The sequence below is a fragment of the Monopterus albus genome, unplaced genomic scaffold (genome assembly GCF_001952655.1).
Source record: "Monopterus albus unplaced genomic scaffold, M_albus_1.0 scaffold207.1, whole genome shotgun sequence".
Lineage (NCBI taxonomy): Eukaryota > Metazoa > Chordata > Actinopteri > Synbranchiformes > Synbranchidae > Monopterus > Monopterus albus.
This window is the reverse complement of record NW_018128087.1, coordinates 539753-558592: the sequence shown is the minus strand read 5'-3', so window position 1 is coordinate 558592 and position 18840 is coordinate 539753. Positions and strand designations below refer to the sequence as shown.

Genomic DNA, 18840 nt, shown 5'->3' with positions numbered 1-18840 from the left:
AACGTTGGCAGTGATAAAGAAAGAGAGGGAGGGACTTCGGGGGGCGGGGGGGGTTACATAACAAACACAACTATATGTTCTAAAATAACAACAGTAAACCATTCAAACATTAACTACTGTACAAGGTTCAAACAGTCAAGCAGCTGCTGTGTAATAGAGACCAACTAATTATTCAGCTAATTTACTTCCATTATGCTTATCTTCATGCTCTCTTAAATATGACAAGTAAAGGGTAAGATCCTGAGCACAAAGTACTGATAGAGGAAGAAAAGAAGTTAATGACAAAAACAAAGAGAGCAAATGGTGTGGCAGAGTGTTTGTATGGATTCCAACATTGATCGGCCTTAGCTGGTCACAGGCCTTATCTCTGTGCACAGACCTGACACTGAGTGACGAACCTGCAGAACATCAATGCCCGGCGTTCTCTGTTTAGCACTAACCCGTAGATTTAACTGAAGTTTAGCTCAATCACTGTGAAGTTAGAATTTCAAAGCTTGATGGAAACAAGGACTGATATACCAAAAAATTAATATTAATAATGTAATAATAATAACATATGTTTACATCTATTTACATATTATTCCCTTCCAGTAATTTACATTATGATGGAACAGTTTTAACTTGTAAATCTGGCTCTGTGAGATCTACTTCTGTTGCAATAGGACTTTATGGAGAGAGAGGAAGCAATAGCTACCGTTTACATCTTAGACACTGTTATGATACTAGTTAAATAAAGCTAGAAATGAATGCCAGTCAAGGAATAGCATTATAAACATCCGAAATACTATGGAACAACAAAGGATGCAGCAGCCCACACATTCAAATAAACATAGTGGCCATGCTAGACATTTCAAAACAAGCCACCAAACAGCCTGCTTTTTTCTCTACTGAATACAAAGGGTGGAACTGGCCTGCTCATAGGTTGGCAATGTGCCGTCTCAAATGCCAGGGGCGCACATTTCTCCCTCTACAATATATTGCGGTAGGCTGATTTATGAGCTCTTTCAAGCTGCACCGATTATGTGCAGCAAAGGGGAGGGCTAGGCATAACAACGACGAGGGTCTGGAGCGCCCATCTCCAAAATGAAATGTAATTCGATGAACACGGGTGGAAGCTGGGATAGTGCCCACTCCAGTCTATAGCCTGGAAAGCCTTTGTTTACCTGGACAGCAGAGGCCCTAACCACCCAAAGCTCATTTTGCATGGTATATCACATTGATTAAAGCCCAGGGAGAAAAACAGACATGGTTTCAAGCTATAGCACCACACAAAAGAAAAGATGCAAAAACATGATTCTCTAAAGGGGCACATTAAAATTCATCTGGCCACAAACAAAGGCAAATATTATCTTTTATTCCCTATTTCTATTTATTTGACATGTCTTGGATTTTGATTATATTTCTGGAATCTTTTGTCTTTGTTTGTTGTCGCTCTGAGATTCCTCATTCACTTCCCCCTTCATCTGAATCCTCATTACCACTTCTACTACTAGCAGGACTCCTCTGACCAAGAGTCTGTGTTCCAAATTAGCTGTAAAGTCACGTGAAGGGCAAGCTCATGAAGGAAAATTTGTGGGTGAGAGAGACAGCACTGCTTGGTAGGACAGAGCTAATGTGCCTAGCTGTATTTTGGGGATGTATGGCCCTTTATTGCCTGAGCTGAGTCATTCTCAGAGCAAGAAGACAAGCAAATAATTAGAAGGAAGAAGCTGTAGGTTTAAAGAGATGGTAAAAAAACTGATAGTTCTAATAAACCAGGACTTTTACCATTCAAATTTAAATTCTGCTGTTGGTCCAAGTAGTGCTGATTCATTTCAACACCTCTGCCTTACTCTTCAAGCTGAACCGGCCCATCTCCAGGGCTCTTCAGATCTTCGGTGTCATTCTACAGTAGCTATGAAATCTTTCAGTTTTGTGCCAGATTTTCTGTAGTAGTTGTTTACAAAAAGCAGGTATGGTGTTGGATGGCTTCCAAACATGGTTCCAGTATTCAGCTGAGCAGCACAAATAAAAATGAATAATTTTAGCAGCTGAGCTGATTCCTTGAAGTAAGTCTATCACTAGCACAAAAATATTCTGGATCACACAAAAATGTAGAGCTGGAGGACACACAAAAAAGGCACATAACATACATAAGGCACATCATGCCAGACAGTGTAGCACCATGGCATATTTTGGGTTTAAGAGCAACTGAGTTGACAATCTAACACAAAGTTAAAACAGAATATCACTGTTTGTTTTCCTGAATCTGCAGCACAACTCACATTGCTTTGCTCTTCCCCAACATGCACCTCTATGCCCTTCTCCACAATTCTCCCCTTTTCTTACTCTGCTCAGCTCCCCAGAGAACGGAATAACTTGTTCAGCACAGGCAGGCTCAGTCGTGATGGGGATGCATGATTGACAGAGTGAGAAGAAGGACTGGAGGAAGAGACTTACAAGAAAGAAAACACCCGAGTGAGTGGGAGAGAAAGCAAGAGTACAGACAGCTGATGTCTTCAAAGGTTTCTCTGACCTTGCCAAGCATTTCTGAAGAGAGGAAATCAATAAGCAATGGAGTCAGGATGTAAGCAAGAAGGGCAGGGGTAGTTTCAGAGTAGACGGCTCGGGGATCACAATAATGATTCCATACATTTCTCTAAGCCCTTCATGCTAGTTGTACAATTCAATAACCTTCTGTGGGCAGGAAGAGGCGCTGCAACATTATAAAGCCGCCGACTGTTAACAGGCCAGTGGCATTCTGCAAAGCCATCAAAGTTCATACTAGATGAGGAAGAAAGTGCAGGTGGTATAACAAGCACATGTGCAAAATATCACTTATAAACTCATAAAATGGGAGGAAAGCAAGGGCATAGTGACAGTCAGAGTGAAATGTCAGATAATATCCCTGCTGCAATATGCAGCATGGAAAGCAACTTGCTGCTAAAATTGCTTTGTTTGAACTGGTCACAACAACACTGTATTGTAAGCAATCCTTTTGCCTAATTGGTGACTGATTGAACAAGTGTAGTATTTAATCTGAAAGAAAAATGACTGAGAGACGGCACAAGAGCCAGATCTTTGAACCCTGGCATTAGCCTATCTTTGGTATTATTTACAACTGCTCACTGATCAGTCAACCAATAAGCCCTGGGCATGCACCAGACTCAAGTCTCATTAAACCTCCCCCACCTTCCTTTCCTTTTCACCTATTACTGCTCCATATTATCTCTATTTTCTTGTCCTGTCTTTTAATTTTGCTCTACTGAGTGCAAAGAACACACAAACCAACACATGCTGCAGCCTAGGTTCTCCAAACACCTTCAATCCCACCCCTTTCTTCCACAGTGTCATCCTAAACGCGTACAGTGAAACAGAGACACAAACACTGTCAGAGCAAACATCTACACACAAAGATAGAGCTGTAGTAGAATCGAACATCAACAGAAGACAACAGAAGGAGGAAAGAACATCTCTTAGCAGTGCATGGCTCTTTGTGCTAGAATCAGTACATTGTGTCACTGTTCTTCTCACACAAGCCTCAAAACAAAAAGCATAAGTGATTTTGCTACTGGCACAACAGCCTTGATTGAAGCTTGATTTTGAGCAGAATATGAGCAGATGGCCAGTCCCTTCACATGGCTACTGTGTTCTGATATTTGTTAAGAGCCACTAGCCCTGCTGATGGGTCTTCTAGTTTTAAGCAAAGTGAAAGTTGAGATCTCACAGAGGTTTGGGAGTGTAGAATTCTGTCCATCTGGATTCAGATGGACAGGCCATGGCTTCGACCTGCAGAATTGTGCTGCTCTGTCGATTCCTCTCTTTCCCAACTGCATTTCTGTCCCCCCCTCCTTTGATTCCCAACTTCTTGCTTTATACACCATGTCCACTCACCCTTTCAGCTTTACTATACTACGTATCACTCCTCTTTTGCCTGCTCGTGCCCCGGTCAGACAAGGGCAAAGAGGCTAATGCTGGCTCTGAGGTCCAGTAAGCTCAGTCAGCTTTTCTTTTCTCTCTGTCAGTATCCATTTCGTCTAACGCTCTCCTGGGCTGTCATTACAGACACCAGAGAGCAGCGGGGTACCTCTGACCTCCTTGGGAGAGAAATTAATCAGCAGCCCATCTCTGAATCACTGCTTGAAAACACCTCAGACCTGCCAACACATCTTCACATACAAGCACACTCACATAAGCAGATGCTCTCTATTAGAAATAGTGTGAAAACCCCAGTTAGCGTTTCCATCCAAAAGTTAAATTCATGTGGAGAAAAGCAGAGGTTACACTCCATACAAAATTGGACTTGATAAAAAGATCTGTAGGGGATTCTGGCCTCACACAGCAAGACAGTAATACAATAAGCTGCATCTTTAATGCAATAAGACTTAGGCTGGAGATACTGCATCCCTTCTCTCAGCCCAGACCATTATTTAAGAGCCAGTAAAACATATTTACATTACTTAAGTTGACCCTTGCACTATACAGGACTGAATGAACAAACAAGAGAGCAGCACTGGGGCTTGGGAAGGGAGAAGCTTGTTTTTTCTATGTGAGTAAACATTCCCTGAATATTCCAGAGACAGGTCCTGGCCTGTGAGATGTAGCAAACCAGCACACATCTACAACAAGTAAATAAATAAAAGACAAAGCAAATAAAAAGCAGGTTGCACTATTCTTTCCTAAATGTTCTCAGGCACCCCCCCTGAGAACATTTAGGAGGAGGGAATAAAATATAATTAGGTCAACCAAAAAAAAGCGAGAGAGACAAAATGAATGCTGTGAAAATCCACCACAAAATGTCTTTCTAAATTCATGTGTGGGTGATTCTGTTTTGCCAAACACTTGTATTGACTGGATCAATGCAACCGCCTGTGCTTTTTGGTGGTTTTGCTAAATTCAGATTCAAAAGAAAATCAATCTTTACATGTTGCACCAACTGCAAGTCCAAATTGATTTGTTTTCTTTTGTGTTTCCCTGCTAACTACATTGTTTCTGAAAAATAAGCTTGTCATTGCTGAGATACCAAGGCCTCGTCACCACATATGATCTTTACCTTGGTCTCTGCACTAGTATTCCCTGGATCAGACACACCCACATAATGCTACTAAACAGCAGGGGTTCACACAGGATCAAACTACAGCTGCCTTCTGGTGCAAAGGCATGTGGTAAAAATAGGCACTGGTCCTGGAGCAAAGGATGTACAAGAGAATTTTATATGTTCATACATGCATGTTATAAATTCATGAAGCCGTGTATATATGCATGCAAAATACAAACTGCCCATGCTTAAAAGAAGCAGCAGGCAGTAAGAGAAATATGGGGGTTTGCTAAATGTCTAGTCTCATGCCTGACACCTTTATATTAACAAATGATGAAAGAAGTATTCAGAACTGTTCAACAAATGATATAGAAATCCACAATAATGGACAATAAAAACACATATTACTGGAAACCTCCTGATGGAAGCCAACCGCTCATATTACAGATGGGAAGAAATGTAAAATCACATGGTGGTTAGCACCGCTCTGCCTCCATGGTAGTGACTGTGATCATAAAGGACAGTGGACAGATATCATCAGATCCCCCTGTGTGATTTTGTGCTTGCTTGTATAAAGGTAAAAAAAAAATCACTCTTATTCCAATATTTCACTAAGTGCTGTAAAAGGGGTTTCTGAGCAGTCTGCATAAAAATATACTATTTATGCAGCTCAGTGACAGACGAAGTGTAAGCTAAGTCAATAAACTGTTTTTTTCAAGTTAGCAAATCTACCACCCCGCTCTGTTTAAATATATATAATTCTATTTTCAAATAACTCAGTCTCAGTTTCCAGGCATTGTGCTTTCCTTAGACACAAAACATCCAGACAGATTTCCTACTGTAGCTACCCATAATGCCCCACCCCAGCCTGTCTGTCCCTGCAGAGCACCTAATGGAGCCCGAGTTTTGTCTGGAGATTTTTGTAAAGCAATTGCTGCAGATATCAAATGACAACTAGTCATCTATTTGAGGATAATAAGGCCCACTTATGCCAGAGCACATAATGTAGATGTCGACAACAAACACACATAGTCCTCTGACAACTGGTGAGGCCGGTCGAGTGTGGCGCCTTATGATGGCTTGCTTTTATTCTTAGCGGTATAGCACGTAGTGTCAGCAACAGACCAAAAAAGTGTCTGTACTGTAAGTTAAATTTGACTGAATCTACAATAAGTTGACACGTGAACTTTGTGAGGGTGGCACAGTGGTATGGTGGCTAGTGCTGTTGCCTCACAGCAAGAATGTTCAGGTTCAGACCCAGTACCTTTTTTTTGTGTTTGCATGTTCTCTCCGGGTACTCCAGCTTCCTCCCACAGACCAAAGACATCTAGCTTAGGGTGGCTGGAGACTCTAAATTGATCCTAGGAGTGTGTGTGTGTGTGTGGTTGTCTGTCTCTAAGCGTCAGCCCTGTGAAAGACTGGTGACCTGTCCAAGATGTACCCCACCTTTCGCCCAGTGTCAGCTGGGATTGGTTCCATCCCCTGCCGACCCTGTTCAGGAATAAGCAGTATAGATGATGGATGGATGAAGTTTAGATAAATTAGGAATGCGTTTGAATATTATTTTTCTAGGTCTGACAATTGTTGACAGTTTAAGGCTGTGATGTGATGAGAATCTGGGGGTACACAACCATCCGTTCAAGAACTTTATGGGTGTAACAGACTTACAGGAATGTTAGTAGTATAGCTGCATTAAAGAAGATAGTCTAGGACACAGTTTTCCCTATGTTCTGTATATATAACTTAGATGACCAACTTAGGTAGTTAGTGACTACAAAGTTTACTGTACAAGCTCTGGGTGTCAGTGTATGTAGTGATTTGCAATGAGACAAGAATAGTCTTGCTGATCCCTGAGCTGCCAATAAGAGACAACAGTGAGAGAAGAAGAGCAGGAGGAGAAGAAGAACATGAGGAGAGGTGCTAGAATGGAGGACAAACTATATGTGATTTTTCTTCTTGCAGAGAATTGGCTGGGTAAAAAAAAATACAGTATTTCTGCAAGAGAGCGTATTCTTATGTCTAATTGAAGACATGTCTCTCTGTCGTAAAGTACAAAAGCCAAAAATCATCAGATGAAATATAGAAAAAAAACACAGAGTAGAGTAGAATGGGAGCAGGAGACATGTAGAGAGATGGATATTGTATATTGGGAGATGGGTGGTTTCCATTTGGTCTGGTAAGGCCTCAAAGTCAATCTTCATCAGGAATTCCATTTTGGTGTCGAGCTCTGACTGAGACTGGAGGGAGCAGAGGGAGGAGCAGCCGACCAGAAAGATCAAAGCTAAATAAAAGTGAGGACCAAATCTGAACTACTACTGTAGCTTTACAGTAGAATTATGTACCTGCTACTGTTCCTGCACAGAGAAGTTACTGGCCGGTGTTTTGATGGTATGACGTTCTCCCCTGGTGCTAAACTGGGGCTGCAAGTATTCCAGGGGGGACTCGTGCTGTGAGGGGAGAGCAATTTTGAGGCTTGATGAGGGCACTTTATTTAGGTTGGCAGAGAACTAAGATAAAAAGGCTTTTATGGCTTTATGGATAGGGATGGGAGATGAAGTATGGCTGCAATATTAGAAAGCAGGGGGAGTACAGGAGTTGAGATGACATGAGTCTAAACTGGATATCTGACTTCACTGCTTTAAGGCACAGCTAAGAAAAACTTTTAGAAAAAGATTTGATAACAAAGCCTAAACTGGACTCACGACAGCCTTTCTCGTCGCTCTTGTCAAAGCAGTCGGGCAGTCCGTCACACTGCCACCCACCTGGGACACACTTCCCATCTCCACACATGAAGTTTCCAGGGATGTTGCACTCTGTGGTGAAGTTATTCCCTGGAAGCAGCTGGCTCTCTGATAGATAAACAAATAGAAGAGAAAGAGAACATACTATTACAATTTCACTCTATAAAAGGAAATTCAAAAAAAGGGGATATTACATTCCAGCAATATTCATCACCTCAGTCACAATGGAAAACTGTTATGATCTCCACTATCTAAAGATAGAAAAATATTATAGGCAGAGGCTCTATTTAAAAGCCCATATCGATCTACAAGAAAATAAACAGAGGACAATCTCATGAATGCAGAAGCAGAGGAGGTCATTCAGTGCTATTGTGGGCATAAGCGCCACTGTAAAGCACTGGGCAATATCATATTAACAAAGATAAGGTTAGAAACACCAAAGTACACTCACACACACACATACACACACATTGAATATAGATGCACAAGTGCACACACACACACACACACACACACACGGACCTGAAATAAACACAATCAGCATAAAACATGTGTCCTGAACTATTTGGGGGCATTTCTAGTTGACAGGGCGCAGCTGCTGCATAATGGGCTGCAATGTGAAACACGGCCTTTTGGCTGAGGTTTGACGCTATACGGTGAGCAGTCTAGCTTGTAAACAAAACTATAGAGCAGTAACGAGGAGTCCCGGACACACCGGGGGAACAATTTCCTGCAGCAGTGCTAAAACCGGATTCACTTCACTTCGTTACAGATGACAGAAGGACATGGAGGCAGCACCTTGCTGCCAGTATGTTTGGACCTCAGCAATGATGTGGTTTTACCAGCGCCGAGTGACTGAGACACAATACAGAGCTCACTCTTTAATGTGTGCCACTCCCACTGTGAAGAGCAGTGATGAAAAAAGAAATGAAAAAGGTGATACTCAACATGTTTTCATCCTATACTATACACTCTAAACAAATGAAACAAGCTAGGATAGCCTCTGTCACATTGACAGCGATACAGAGTAACACTAGTTGGTTTTAAAGGTGACTCAAATGTGAGCCTTCCTATCATCCCCATGCCTAAAATAACTGCTGAATCATCAAGTGCCCCTTCTTTTTGTTGAAGAGAGCGACTGTGTCCAAGCCTTTTTTTTCCCCATGAGTTTCTAAATGATTCATGCTTGTTTTCCTTCATGCTATATAAAGCATATTGTGTGATCAATCTCATCTGGCAGCATCACTGGTCAAGACAGACATTAATATCACAAAAAAGTGGTGTTGACTTACTCACACTACAATAATGTTCTACAAAGAGAATATTTCATAAGGATTCAAAGTGTTCAATATTTCAAAATGAACCAGACAAATGAATTCATTTTGTGCAGAAGAAACAGGCTTTGTTTTCTCTATTTAATCATTACAGAGACACATTCTTGACTAGGCAGTATTCATTATTGAAGAATCCATTGTACTCTGATATAAACAAAGTCTCAACCTTTGAATGATTGTAAACTCATAACCAGAGCTCACAGGCTTAACACAGTTAGCTGATATTCACTTAGATGTAGCCAGTTCCCAGGACACAGCTGAATAACCGACACACAGAAGTCAACTCTTCTTACATCATCCTTCTCTCCTGATGCCCTTTTACCACAGCAGGTTCTGGAAACCATACAGAACCTCACTTAAATGAGACACAGGGACTGTTCTCATCCTCTGTAGGAATGATGCAAACTCCTCTTTAGTTTCTTGCAATATAGACAAAGGGAAGTGAGAGGCTGAGAGAAGAGGCTCTGGAAAGCATTTCAATGATCATTTCTCTCACTGGTGGGACTCTATCCAAATGCAGCAGTTGATGAATAAATGTGCTGAAATGTGTCGACTGTCTGTGCCAGCTTCTTTACCACCTGTGTCTGACATTTCAGTCACCAGATGACGACGCTACAGAAACCACGTTTACCAATGGTGAGCCTCTTGAATATATGAACAGCCACCCAGGTTTGTTTAAAAAATGCCAAGTGTCAGCTTTTAGTAATCTATCTGAGAAAACACCACCATCTTTTCGCAACCACCCTGTGCACCCCTGTTGGTTCACAAAAGAAGGTATGCACATTTTGGTGGAGATACACTGTTATAACAATGTTGGATGGAGTAAATGCACTACGAGCCACTGCAGTTGGAAAGATATAAACATATTTCAGGAAAAGAGGGCTCTTCGATGATTAAAACACTTCCAACCAAAAATTTGCATATTATTACAAACCTGACACTTTGTTCTCTTTGCATTCTTTTGATGTTTCTAATGTAGCATTTTTCAGACCAGTGGGCCAGACTGAGATGAATTAAGCTCACATCACATGGAAAAGGTAAATCATGCTGGCTTCATAATCCAAATACAACGTACAGTATACACCTTTTACACTATATATGTGTATTATAGATCCCTCAGCAGCTGGCAGCCTTTATGAGAGTTTAAATACAAACTTACATAGAAATAAGTGTGACAACACAACAGAAACCAAAACTGAACAAGCATATAAGGGAGTCATTTGAAATGACTTCGAAAAGCTGAAACATCAGGTTAATTGAAGAGCTGCTTTGAGAGTACAAGAGAGAGAGGACTGTGTGTTTTGTGTGTGTGTGTTTGACAAAAGGCCAAAGATAGTCAGACAGGAAGAAGACTGAAAGTTCGTCTTTTCCCATGAATCTCTACCAAAAGCAAACCTTTTGCAGCACTTCTCACTTCCAGCTTATGAGTCCCTCTTTTTGCAGGCTGGGCGCATCTTATTCCAGTGCCCCTGTCATTCTGTCGATACAGCAATAAGCCTGAATACTTGCGGTGGTTTACCGTTGAGGTAACAAACAAGCCCACCTCATTACCACAGTAAGTGTGTGGCTCCACAGCTCATTACAGACTACTCTATACGCTTGTTACCAGAATAACTCACTACAGTGCAACACTCCCAAGGTGACCCAATGAAATTAATGGACATGACACTATCTATGCATGATGACTCACTCATGCGTTCCATATGCTTTTATCTATTTGTTTGAAGCATTGTGCACAACACCTGTGGTCACACTGTGGGTGTGTGAGGATGAACTAGAGGCAATAAGGCAGGGACTACACTGGACACCTGTGTATCTTGCTGGGGGAAGTGTAGACCAATTACTGAGGATAAATATTGACTATACTGTCCTTGCTTTTGCACACCAAACCTCCACCACCTGCCACCCACCCTTTTCCACCATACCTGTATCCACTAAGGCCTCATTCTGTTAAATCAATGAGCATAGGATCTTTTCAAGTTTCAGCTGGATACTTCTTAATAAGCATTTACATTTGCTGTTTGCATTAGTTCCAGGAAGTTTCACTGGCTCATTCCTCTACTCTATTCAGCTCATGAAAAAAAAATGAACTCCAAGCATGAACACAAGTTTAATTTCCCAGCAGTTCTGAATAATCCTGAAATTAAATTTGAAATTTTTTTTCCAATATTTTCTACAGGGAAACCATCCCTAATGAAATCTTTCCTTGCTTCATGTCGGATTGTAAGTGACATGTAATCTGAGCTCCACTGGTATGCTGTGTAAGGTTATATCCACAACATAAGGACAGTTATGAATGCCATCGTCCCTCATATTTTCACAAAGTTCATTTTCCCAAATAAGGTTTTGTTACTTAATTCAAAATTCTTAAAATTCTATTCCTTCTCACTAAATAAAGAGACCATTGAATATGCAAACATTTTCAACAGTTTAATTGCACTACACACAATTTCTGTTACTTCCATGAACATTCATAGGCTTCAAGTTTTTACATCACGCCTGTGCAAGCTGCATTTCAAACCACAACTGGCTTTAAAACTAGTCGCAATGTCACAACATCATGCTCTTACTGTATACCCATGTCAACTCAGATTTAAGGTGAGCAGAGAGAAACTTCCCCCCATTCAGCAGAATTTGAAAACAGCCTTCCAGTGTCAAACCCTGCACATACACTATGTGTGATGTTCTGCAGAAAAGGCAAAATATCCAAGGAAGCAAGCAAAATGCATTTTTTAGAGAAAGGCGACTTTAAACATACCTGGTGGAGTTTTGACCACTAGTAGGAGTATTTACCTGTGAGTCCCCATATTGTTCATACCATGCACATACATGATCATCCAGTGGTTTTGCAGTAACATACAAAGAAACAGAGTAATATACCCGCAAAGGAATGAAAGAAGACTGTGAGCAAGGAAATATGGATATAAACAATGTAAATGTTTGATGAGAAGGAAAATGTACTCAATATGTTTGTTATAATGAGTTGAACACTGACGGTAAAAAGTCTTCAACCAAAATAGAAATTTGTGGGTTAAATTTGAGGCCAGCTGTCACAAGCAAGGCAAAAAACACTAACACATCCCACATGTAGAACCCCCCATCCCCCCCCATATGAAAATGTTATAGATATGGAGCTGGAAAGATCTGGGGAATATGCAGCCATAGCCTCTTAGAAGGGCTGTCAGTTATTCAATATCTTTGTTGCCCATTTGAATTAGGGAAAAATAAACTCAAGTCAGCGCATAAATGGTAAGCTTCCAACATTTATTCTAAAATTTCCATGGGTACACTTTATACATAATGATTCTGTAAATGGCAGCCAGGAGACTTCATTGCACCCTAAGCAACTATCTGAATATGCAAAGATGGGCCAAGCAAAGGCAGCTCACGGTCCAGCCACCCACATCTGCCTGTCTCCCGGGGCATATGAATATTTCCATACCAAATGTCAGCATGCAGCCCAAACACTGAACAGCCAATTTGGTAATAAAATCTATATTACTCTCAACAGAGGCTATTGAAAATTTAATACATTTTAAAGCATATGGATGGCCTCCCCTTTAAGACCATTTTAGGTACATCTGGGACCCGGGTTATGCTATTGGAGGCACCACAATAAATGTTCCTGCAATACACAAAAGGAAGATAGTGGAAAGTACTGTGTGATGGGGGAAGATAGACCACAAAATATGCAATGAGGAATAAACACAACAGGATGCAGGGAAAACGTGTGACTGCTCACTAAGGAACATTAGAGAAAAAGATAAGGAGATAAGTGGAACATAGGAAACTCAGAGAGTGCAATCCCCACCAAGAGGAAACTCCATTTCCCCATAATGCCATAAAAACAATATTCTCATGATAATTTGTCCCTAGTAAAATGATTGCTTGACCATGAAAATGTACTGCTGGCATTTGGAATGACGCTGGTGTCATTATTAGTTTAAAAGTTATACAAGAAAACCGACAGAGATGACAGGCATTCACTCATTGGTTTAGGGTTACAATGGGGACTTCAGTGAGTGGACAGTGGGCAACGCAGTAAAGACATCACACTTCTGCAAGTTTATGTTCGACTTGTTAAACAGCTGTTTGACAAACGGTTCATACAGTCTCTGCTACTGGCCGATTCTTGGACTATGGAGTGATCCTTCATGCCTTCTACGCCCACTCTGCTCAGCTGTGAATTGGTGTGAGAGAGGAGCAGCCCCTCCCTCATCTAAAAAGAGACTGACATGGAAAAATTCTGTGTAAAACCAAAGTACGACGGTCAACCCCATGAGGTTTTCTCGGGTGACAGTTAAGCAAAACACGAGGTGCACAGCAACTTAGGTTTCAACAGCAGAAACGCAGCCATAATGTGCAGCTGGAACACTGGTGTCCTTGCCAACAGAATGTCAAAACTTAAAAAAATGGTATAATAGCAGGCCTGGTCGGATAAGGAATATCAGGCTCGGGCTCCAGCCCAGCTGTTGCTGCATAGAGTACATAGAGTTTTCCCCAGCTGTGTATGTGCTTGAAGTGCTCAGCAGCACAGCTACACACTAGGGTTGCAACTGTATGAGATTTTCGTGGTATGATATAAAGTACAACGATCCTCAGAAGAATGAAAAAAGGGTTTGTTCTTATTGCAAGTGACTGTGCCAGCTGCCTGAGCTGGAATGCAGCACTAGATTGACCCTAAAGAATAAACAGAGTTATAAAGATGATTAAAAAAAAACAGCATATAAGTAACTATAACATGTTATATAACTAAAACATGTTAGTTTGCATGTTATCACCAGTAGCAGAGGAAGTATTCACATCTTTTACTCAAGTAAAAGTACTAATATCACACAGTAAAAGTAACCTCTGTTACAAAAAGTCCGGCATTAATAATGTTAAGTTAAAGTATTAACACAAAAATGTACTTATATTAGTAGGTTATTCAATACAGACAAATGTTATACTATACAGCATATCATGCATTGGTGTAAAAGCAGGACTTGACTGCTGTAGCTGGTTGAGGTGAAGCCCCTGCCCCTGAACTATTTTCTAAATGCAACTACTGATTATTTTCATTAGGGATTAGCCTGCTGATTATTTTCTCCATGAATCGACTGACTCGTTTGTAAAACATCTGACAATAGTGAGACATGGTGTCACAATGCTCTAAATGATAATCAAAATAGTTATTTTACTGTAGGTGCAGCCAGACTGGTCCTCTCTGTACCTCTCCTCACACACACACTCATTAATGTAAGCCAGGAAGGCGTGTGTGTTTCTGGGGTCAGATCAGGATCAGTGCAAGATTTTTTTGCAAATGAACAGACAATACTTTGATCTGTGCAGAGGCATGGCGTTGTTCTTTTTTCTTCAATACCGATAATAAGCGAATGTGCATGGTATGATAACCGTTAATTTTCATCAGCAGTCTTTCTAGCACTCACAATGGTGAATGATTTTTTTAAATATATTCCTGTATCCAAATTATGAAACATATCAGCACCAAAATCTAATCTATTGTTCCATGGACCACGCACTACCTCCCGAAAAACTTTCATCAAAATCCATTCATTACTTTTTGAGTTATGCTGTTAACAAACAAACAAATGCCAGCAGAAACATAACCCCTGCCTTTGGAGGAGGTAACAAGGGAAGATTAAGAGAAAGGTGAACGAGGGTTACATGGAACAATTAATGAAGGAAAAAGGTAAAAGGTGCAATAAAAAAGAAGGATTGAATGGACAGTAACAACATTTTCTGCCCATAGATTGCCTGTAATAGCTGTAATAGTTCTATTCCTTGTGCTCTGTACATAAAAGGTCAATATCATAAATTTATATATGAGATGACTACTACCTTGCCTTTTACCATTTTAACCCTATCTTCCTGAACAGGCTTAGCCCTGGGTGAAATGTGGAGCCTCAGACTGAAACAATGTTTAGAGTAGAAGTGAAAGTAATACTGAGGCTATGGGAGAGGTAGCACAACATAATGTAAGGAGAGCTCTCCAGAGGAAACAATCCCACATTCTCATCAACCATCTCTTCAAGTACACTTTTTGTCCTCACTAGTACACCATGCGGTACAGTTTCAAGTGAATTACTTGATATTCTGTTTGAAAAAGCGCAAGTCAGGGCACATTACAGCCTGGAGATGTCAGTACGATCATGGGAGGTTTGGTTTGCTAGTGTTGATAAGGGAGGAGTGAATCAATACGACCTAGTCCTAAATAAAAACTAGCTTTTGCAGGTTCAAGGATAAAAGCTCATCAGTTGCACAACCTTCTAATGTGCTGGCTATACAAGCAGGCTCTGAGGGAGGTGGAAGTGATTTGACTGTCACTTTTATTGTGTATATGTGTGGTGAAGAGAGAAAGACGGAGTGAAGGAGCTTCCCAGTAAGAGAAAAATATTACCCAGCCTGTTCCTTTCACTCACTGAAGCATCCGGTATAAATAAACACAAGTGTAAAGAACCTGGTCTGCATCAATTAAATGCTCCCTGCAGGCAGACACACACAGAGGCAGCAGCATAAGTACAGAGTAACAGTGCAAGCAAGACTTTAATGGGGAGAGATGGAGGAAAAAAGCAGTCAAGCATGGAAACAGTTAGCAAATCCAGAATCATATAAAGCAGTTATATTTAGGCCTGTGCCTCTTTCAGCTGTTCTTTAGCCCTTTTCAGCCACATGAAAACTATTTGGCAGGGAGGAGGTTTTGCAAATGTGTGGATTTGTAAGGGAGGCTAAAAATGCTACATCACTTGCTATGTTCTGTTGTTACATCGCCTGTGGTGTCACCTGTACAGAGCCCATATGAAAAGGCTATATGTGCAGCTGTTCACTTTAAACTTAACTGTAATATGAGAAGAATACAGCTCCCAAGAAAGACTAAGGTAAAGTTAAAATACAAAGCAAAAGCTGATAATGAATGCAATTAGGCTTTAAAAAAAAGTGAAAAATCAAAAGTCATTAAGTAGATAAGCCCTAGAGGACAAATCATTGTCTAACACGCTTGGACAAAAAAACAAAATGCCTGTTGTGGATACAGATCGGCTATTGCATAAGCTACACTGAAAATAAAGTGGAGAAAATTGATCTTCATGTGCTACTCATGCTAATTTTGTCAGTGCAAGTTATGCAAGGCAACGTGCACCCATTCATACTATGCTGTGATACATCATCATAAAGATGTGGCACATATCAGATATTTTATCATCAGTACCTCATTAAACAAATGCACACACACTGACACGACTGGGCGCTGTGGGGTGATGCATTCACACACCATGCACCCCTAATTCCAGGATGCCTCAGGAGAAATCTGCTTGTAAGTAATTGGATTAACTTATACACTGCAAACTCGAACAAGTAAAGCTTACTTAAAAAAAAATAAGGAAACCAATTATCTTGAAAAAAATTAAGTAAACAAACTTAGCTGTGTCAAGTTGTGAAATGATTATGCACTATTTGAGGAAGCTATACTTAAGTTGTGAGCACTTAGCATATCTCAGTACACTATTAATTTAACAAGTTGCTTTTACTTTAAAAAGTAAGTAAACTTAAAGAAGGTGAGTTAGAAGAACTTGTTTATCGGAAGTGTGTAATACTTAATTTGCAGGTGTATTTTTATGTTTGTCAGATTAAAGAGTCAGTTGCTCTTCCAGCATGAAGAACTTAGAGCTCCAGCTGTTAGAAACACTTTGTACTACAGTCGGTACAAATACAGCAAGTAAGACTACACCCAGTGGCTTTGTTTAATTCTACGTGTATGAGGGTAGGGACTGAATTCAAGACTAACTAAAAGAGGACTGACAGAGAGCTTTGTCACATCATGCACCGAAAATCACCTGGAGCGCAATATCAGCAAAACCAATGAGCTTGTGGTGGACTAGCAGAGCAACAGGACACACCCTGTCCTGGGTGTCACTCAGAGAGAGGAAAGGATTATTTTATCCTTGAAACCAAGTGGACTTTTGTGCCAAATTTGAAGAAATACCCCTAAGGTGTTCCTGTCGCTGCCCCGGAGGTGTAATAAAACAAATCCTCATAAAGATGGAACTTAAAGGGCATTTCAAAGAAAGCTGTAAAAAATCTAGGAAATAGGAAAGGGTAGAATAAAAGCATGAAACGAGGGGAGGTAAATCTCTTACGTGCCTTTTAATATATATGAAAAGTGGGCACATGCTTTATAAATAAACTGCAGGAAAGAAAGTAGACAGACCACGTCTGTGGGGTGATTCACACTCTAGATGGAAATGCAATGCTAAACAGAAAAGCTTGGCATATTTGGGCTAATTACAAGAAAGCAAAATAGCAGATACCGAGTAACTAGATATGGAGCATAGATAACAATATGTACAACAGCAACTCTGAGCTACCTTTGTTATTACTACAACAGGTTTCTGCCATATAGCAAAACTGCAAGCTACAGTTACCATTAAGCTGCAATAATCATTTACAATAAGGCCTCTATAAATTTAGATTAAGGATTTAATTTGTCACATATGCACAAAACTGCAGTGCCATTTCCACACACCAGGTAGCATTCCCATAGTCTCACTTGATTAATGGAATGCTATGTGTTGACTGTGTGTAGCAGCACCTGGTATGCAGGCCATATCTTTTATTGTAGCCTTTAAGGAATGTGGATGTGAAAGAGCAGGACAGCCAAAGTCTTCTCTGCCCGGTATTCTTCTCACACACTTCTTACAGTGACATTACAGGTTCTGTGCACTAAATATAGCTTCATCCTCAAAAGAAAATTTGCATTTTGTACATATGCATCCAGTCTTTCAGTTATTGCATTTATTTTACAATTTTCATTCACCATTCATTCAGCGATGTTTTGTTGGTCAGATTCATTAACACAACTGTTGTCCAGTTATGTGAAGCGCATATTTGGAATTGAAAAAAAAAAGCACATACACCTGAAATCATGTACTGCTTAAAAAAAAACACTCACTCAACATAATTATCACTTTGAAAAGAAGTGTTTAAGTGTTTTATACATTTTTTGAACGGCTGATTTGTTTAAAACTGCCACTGCAACACAAAATGTCCATAATAACACTGTCGGCTGAAACTGTGAAGAAACAGACGGCCGTCTTATGACTCTACTGTAACAGCAATCTGAGCTCTGGTACACTAGATAACTGTATTTGGTGTACCTCTGGGCATACAATACTTTGTTACTATCCTAAAAGTGAGAAAATAAGAATGTGATACAGTTTCAAAGCTGCATGGTTTTTTAAATCACATCTCAAGCTGCAGGCTTTAGACTGGTCATAGGGACATTCTGATTTCTCACAGGGTCACCATCACCACTTGCGTTTACAACACAAGTAAAAAGATGTCAGACAGCTCAAGTTAATAGCATGGTCAATTTATAACACACTTTTGTGCTGATGAGGATTAAGATTATTTTTTAGGTAATTTTTGAGCATTTGGCTTTTATTGTATTAGCTTTTCCTGAAGAGGTGGACAGGAAATGGGGAATATAAAGATAGAGAGAGGGAAAAGACATGCAACAGGTTAGGGTTTAATGTAAGGCTCACAAGACCGTTAACACCATTAAATATATAAAACTTGTGACTGATGACAAATTAGACCATTTTGCTGACAGTGCTCAAAGATGTGCCAAAGGTCTGGAGCCATGTTATTCCTAAGTGCTGGCAGCTGGGAGAGGGCTCCAGATAGCGTGACACATGGTGGTGCAGCTATTTATTAATGTCTTCCAATGCAATGCTACAGTGTACTGAAATTT

The 18840-nt window shown here is 40.4% G+C and overlaps 1 protein-coding gene across 3 annotated transcripts in view; it reads right to left on the bottom strand.

Annotated features, from left to right (window-relative positions):
• ldlrad3 (low density lipoprotein receptor class A domain containing 3) overlaps nt 1–18840 on the bottom strand; it is a 69489-nt gene that overhangs the window by 33523 nt on the left and 17126 nt on the right. For 2 of the 3 annotated variants that reach the window (XM_020618537.1, XM_020618539.1), the window contains exon 2: nt 7720–7866. In XM_020618537.1, coding sequence (XP_020474193.1) covers nt 7720–7866 — 147 coding nt within the window. The remainder of the gene's footprint in view (nt 1–7719; nt 7867–18840) is intronic. The other variant, XM_020618538.1, reaches the window with a different exon arrangement.